General features: G+C 36.6%; 1 protein-coding gene across 1 annotated transcript; it reads left to right on the top strand.

Annotated features, from left to right (window-relative positions):
* The first annotated feature begins 1,188 nt into the window (after window positions 1-1,188).
* LOC130998655 (rhodanese-like domain-containing protein 6) lies at window positions 1,189-5,138 on the top strand. Its single transcript, XM_057924069.1, has 8 exons — window positions 1,189-1,245; window positions 1,399-1,504; window positions 1,613-1,808; window positions 2,445-2,526; window positions 3,412-3,494; window positions 3,716-3,848; window positions 3,945-4,098; window positions 4,893-5,138. The coding sequence occupies exons 1-8, from the start codon at window positions 1,189-1,191 to the stop codon at window positions 4,895-4,897; spliced, it is 816 nt and encodes a 271-aa protein (XP_057780052.1). The 3' UTR covers window positions 4,898-5,138.
* The last annotated feature ends 366 nt before the right edge of the window (window positions 5,139-5,504 follow it).

Here is a 5,504-nt window from a genome sequence, read left to right as displayed (position 1 = left end):
ACCGGCGAGCTACGCGACCTAGAGCCCGCCCATCGTTGCTGGTGGTCCGAGGATCGGCGAGCTGATGGTGTTCTACGGCCGGTTCTCTTCTCAACTCCACATAATCGAGGCAGGAAAGGGGGAAAGCCCTAATTCTCCGATTTGCAATCGAGAGCGGATGAGGTTGATAATTCTCCTACCTAAAGCCCTTCTCCCTCTCTCTACCTCCTCTCTGTGCCGCCTTTGTCTCCGGCAAGCAGCCGCTAGCCGCCACCTTCTCCAGCCTGGCGTCGCCCCCCATCCCCATCACCTCTCTTTCGCTTCCACCACCACGGTATACTCTCTCTCTCTCTCCATTTTCTATATGTATTTCTATCTTTGCGTAATTTTTGAATTTGGGCAGAGCAACCTCCGTCGTCGGCTCAGCGCCCACCACCACTCCAATCGCACCACCACTGCCCCTGGCCTCTGACTCCGACAACAGTCGCCCTCATTCTTCAGGTAACAACTAAATGAAATTGAAGAGTGCATAAGGTAGCAAATTTTAGGGCATTTTGGACTCGAATTTTAGGGATTTATGGCTTGAATTTTCGCTAGTTTTTTTTTTCTTGTTTCAGTTCATCTCATCTTTTTGTTCTTGGTTATTCTGAATTGAGAATATTGAACACTGCTTTCTGAAAAGAAGTATGTGAATGTTGCTTTGTTTTCTTGTTTCAGTTAATCTCATCAATGAATTGGGTGTTTGTTGTTACTTCTAGTTACTTATTCGAAACTCTTTGCACAGCTAACTGTTTGATAATCAAAAGACAATTATGCTTGTTTCTTTCCCCTTTATTTGACATTGATTGTAAGCTTCGTATAGCTGAAAAGTTACTCTTAGGTCCTTACAGTGGGAGCTCTACACCAGGCTGATTCTGATGCTTTGAAGGGAGAGGCATCTGGATAGATGTTGGCTGTGTGCTTGTAGCATCTCTTATAATTTTTGTGTCCTTGTTCTCATTTTGGATGATTTTCAGGACGTATCAGTGTTTCATACTTATCATTTATCTCTGAATGTATATTTCTACCTTTATTTGTGTTATAAGATAAATTGTTTTTCTATCATCAGACTCTTGTAATCTGTTTCATTGTTATGGATTAAATTGTATCCGGATAGTCAAGGTTGGCCTCAACTTAATTCGCCTGATAATATTATTTATTTGAATGAGGATGAGTCATGAGCATGTTGTTGCAGCAGGTCCCACTATAGGGACTTCAAAGGCAAAAGTATGAACTGGTTGGGTCTTTCTATTTCTAGACAGTAGTAAACTTCCTAGGTTGTTCCGTGTTTCACTATATCTAAATCAATTGGGATTGCAGAAGGCATCTGCTTTCGTTCCCTCACATTCAAGCTGAAACGGGCTATCATACTGTCCATAGGAACTGGTGACGTTAAGCTCTCATCCCTTGTTGAAGTCTCCGGAGATTTCAAATGCTAGGAGACATCTCTCGGCAGCTGAATTTCACTCTGTTCTTCAGAATGCTGGTATTCTCTCTTTATTGGTTTGTGTACTTTGAGCTTTCATTTATTGTTGACATTATACTGCTCTTGTTGCCAAGTCTTCTACTATTGAATTTCTTGTTATTTTCCCAGGTGAATGTCAAGAGTTAAGTAGTGGCTCCAACAAGGAACTGATACTGTTAGATGCAAGAAACTTGTACGAGACGAGAATAGGCAAGTTTCATGCTCCAGATATCAAAACATTGGATCCAGCGATCAGGCAGTATAGTGACTTGCCCTCATGGATTGATGACAATTCCGAGCAATTGTGGGGGAATAATATCCTTATGTGAGTACTTGTGCTGTACCAGTAATGTACTAGATTCTAGCTCTTTTGATTCCAGTTGAGCAGATGTCAGTTGTGGTTTCTACTTTTAAGCTTCTTTGACATTGTTGCCTGCTTTACCTTCCAGTGTATCTCTACATACACTGTATCCTTGTCTTTTCTAACTAACTGCATGGTGCATGTCCATCTTGTTGTTGCTGAGTAGATGGTTTTGCAGCTATCAGTAAGGGTGCGGTCACTTGGGTTGTAAATTTATCACAAGAAAATGAGGGATAAAAAACATTCTCCCTTTAAATCCTTCCTTTTCTTTCCCTCATTTTCTATAAAAAGAATTTCACCCTTTCTTATCCTCAGTATGATTAACTTCTCATTGATGGTACTTGGCTAATATATTTTATGATCTTTTACCACCATATTAATCTCTATGGTTTGGAATATCAGGAGTATCATTCATTGTTGTCTTCTAGTTAGCCTTTTGTACGACTCCCTGATCTCCTTGTGTGTATCCTCGTAATTGCACTGAACTGCTGTGAATCTGTGATTATGGGGTATTTCAATTTTTTGCTACGTCATGATCCTCGATTATATTGGCAAACTCATTTTTGAGGATCTCGATTGTTTGTTTATTGGCATTTAAAGGTACTGTACTGGAGGAATTAGATGTGAGATGGCATCAGCCTATATCAGATCTAAAGGTGCTGGTTTTGAAAATGTTTTTCAGGTAAGCTCCTCTGAGTAGGAAATGCAGCTACTTATATTTGGCCCGTTCTTTTCTGTTTTGTGTTGACTTTCCTTAATTACCATCATAGCAAGAAAAAGTAGTACTAGCTCCAATTGAAGAAACCACCAGTTTTGAATTGGATAAAGTGAATTTATCTTTTTATTTTCTTATACATATCATGATAATACATTGCATTATTAAACTGATCTGTTAATTGCTTGGGCACTAGCACTTGAGTTCATGCACTAGAAGAATGACAACAGGAATTACCTTTTTTGAGAAGCTAAATGGGCACTTTTGGTTTCCACAATATTGAATAAATCGAAAATGGCCCATTTGGATTTATAAGTTATGCACCAGAATTACCTATGTCTAGTTACCTTGTAGAAAAGTCTTCTTGTCCTTTGCCATGGTGCAACAGCTTTTTGTTGTTGAGGAAGCTCTTGCATTATCTGGCATCATGAGGAAGATGAAGTATTATGTGTAAGCTTTATATGCCGGGAGCATTGCCCACATTGCATTTAGTAGAAAATCAATTCCAGAAACGAATTTTCCTGTAAACCCATATAACGAGATTATCTACCGTTTTTTGTCATTTGAGATACAAAGCTAATTTGGAAAAGTCAATTTTGTTTGATAAAATATCAATATCTTACATTTTCAAGACATTTTATTATATTGCCTTAAAGTTTTTGGTTGGTTTTCCTTGGTAATGGGAACTTCTAGTGCTTACATGGCTGCTGTTGGTTATGTTGTTTGTGTTATCCTTCCTGTGTAAGCCTGATTGTGAGAATACTAAATCAAATTTTCCCTGAGGGAAGAAAATCATGAAACTATGTTAGGATCAAGAATGCTGATGTTACTCATGGTGTGACTGTTTTTCAGTTATATGGTGGAATCCAAAGATATATGGAACAATTCCCAGATGGAGGCTTCTTCAAAGGAAAAAATTTTGTTTTTGACCATCGGTACGCTTTCATATATCTAATTTACTTCCATTTAGCATGATTTTTTTGTTGCCTTTCGTATTTCTGCATTGCACAGCTTGGGAAGATCATGTCAGTTTTATCTGCAAATACTGCTATTTTTTGCAGGATTCAATAGATTTAGTCTGGTTTAGGCAACATATGACTGTCCGTTAAGACATAAATTTTGATTACAAGGTACTCTTATGGATTTCTGCTTTCAGGGTTTCTGTTGGGAGCTTAGATCCTATTGTGTTGGGAACTTGCCTCCTCTGTGGCGTGTCATTTGATAACTACACTTCACGTTGCCGGTGTACTCACTGTAGGATGCTTGTGTTAGTCTGTGATCATTGTCGGGTATGTTCCACTCACATTGTAACTGTGTATTTCGTTGCTTTCAAATACTTTTGCTTAAGGAGGATCTAATTTAAAGTTTGCAACTAATATTTGCAGGAAATAAATCGGTCTTATGTTTGTGAATTGTGCCAGAAAGATGGCAAGCCTGTTAAATCCATTTGCTCTATGTCGGGAGAAGTACCAGAAACAGCATATGATAATCAGAGTCTCGAGATTGATCAAGCCTCGTCTCTTCTATCTTCGAGTGAAGGTAAGGTTAAAGGTTTTATTCTTGACATCCTTTAGCTGGTATATACTCTATCCTGTTAAAAAAAAATCTCACTTTACATGTTTACAAATTACTTTAATGGACATAAATGGGAAATTAAGAAAAGAAAAAAAAGTTTGGTAGAAATTGTATAACTACACTTGTTTGCCAAAAAAAGAAAGAAAGCAAGACTTCTTTGAGACTACTTGTTTTAAATAGTAGGGAGTACTGAATAAGACATATCTAGGGTTGCTTCTCATTTTTTTGCTAACTCCTGTCCTGTATGCAATCTGGTTAGCTGAGCTATGTGTCTGTACGCAGTTAGGATATACCCATCTCTGATCTCTTTGCCTTTCTGCTTTCTGTAACATTTGCTGCATATACTCTAGTTTTTGCTTGATGTTCTCTGTTAATTCTAAGGAGCTTATTAAGAAGTATTTTGGCTGAACTGTTCACTAGACCCTTAGTTTTTTTTCAGTTTTATGAAGCCCCTGAACTTTTACATTTTGTTTTAGCAACATAAACTTTAAAATTCAGGGCAAGAAACTGATTTTGCCTTGGTTTTGCTGTTGCAATTTTGGATCTTGTAAAGGAAATCTAATTGTTGCTGCTGCTTGAAGTTGCAGGGAACGGGGAGTCATGAATGACACTTTGAAAGAAATGTTTTCTTGCCTTTACCGTCTAATGTGATTCATGATGTAGTGTGAAACAAAAGTCAACATATTGTTTGTTATCTTTTTCTTGTCCAGTTTTCTTTTATTTCACATATTTTATTTGGATTATTTTTCTATTGGCAGGTTGAGCTTGTGTGTCGGGTTCTCTCCTAAGTTAGTTGCTGCAAATTCATCATAGCAGGTCAACTAGTTCATGAGGACTTGGTGCTAGAACACATAATATGATAGATTTTTGTTTTAGCTATAAGATAGTTGGTACTTTCAATTTTGAATCGAAATATGCAATGATCATATGTACTTGATACTTGGTTCATTTGGATGGTAATGTATGAATATTTTGGATGATATATAATATTGTTATTGGTGATTTTATCATTTTGTTGTTTTAAAGTTATTTATTTATTTCTTGAGATAAATAACATAAAAATCTAGAAAAAAATATTAAATACGCTAGTTGTAGTTGAAATACATAACAATATAAAAAGTACAAAAAAATCGTTATGTATTTCTATCAAAGATAACGGTAAAAACCGTTATAAAAAGTAAAAAAAATGTTAACTATGATAGAAAAAAAACAAAAAAAATACAAAACATAACGGAAAAATCCTCATACATAACGGTAATAAATCGTTATGTATAAGCATTATAGATAACGGTTTCATACCGTTATGTATAGAAAAAAAACTGTTAACTATGATAGGAAAAAAAACAAAAAAATACAAAACATAACGGAAA

This window comes from Salvia miltiorrhiza, chromosome 8 (genome assembly GCF_028751815.1).
Source record: "Salvia miltiorrhiza cultivar Shanhuang (shh) chromosome 8, IMPLAD_Smil_shh, whole genome shotgun sequence".
Lineage (NCBI taxonomy): Eukaryota > Viridiplantae > Streptophyta > Magnoliopsida > Lamiales > Lamiaceae > Salvia > Salvia miltiorrhiza.
This window is presented reverse-complemented; position numbering and strand designations above follow the sequence as displayed.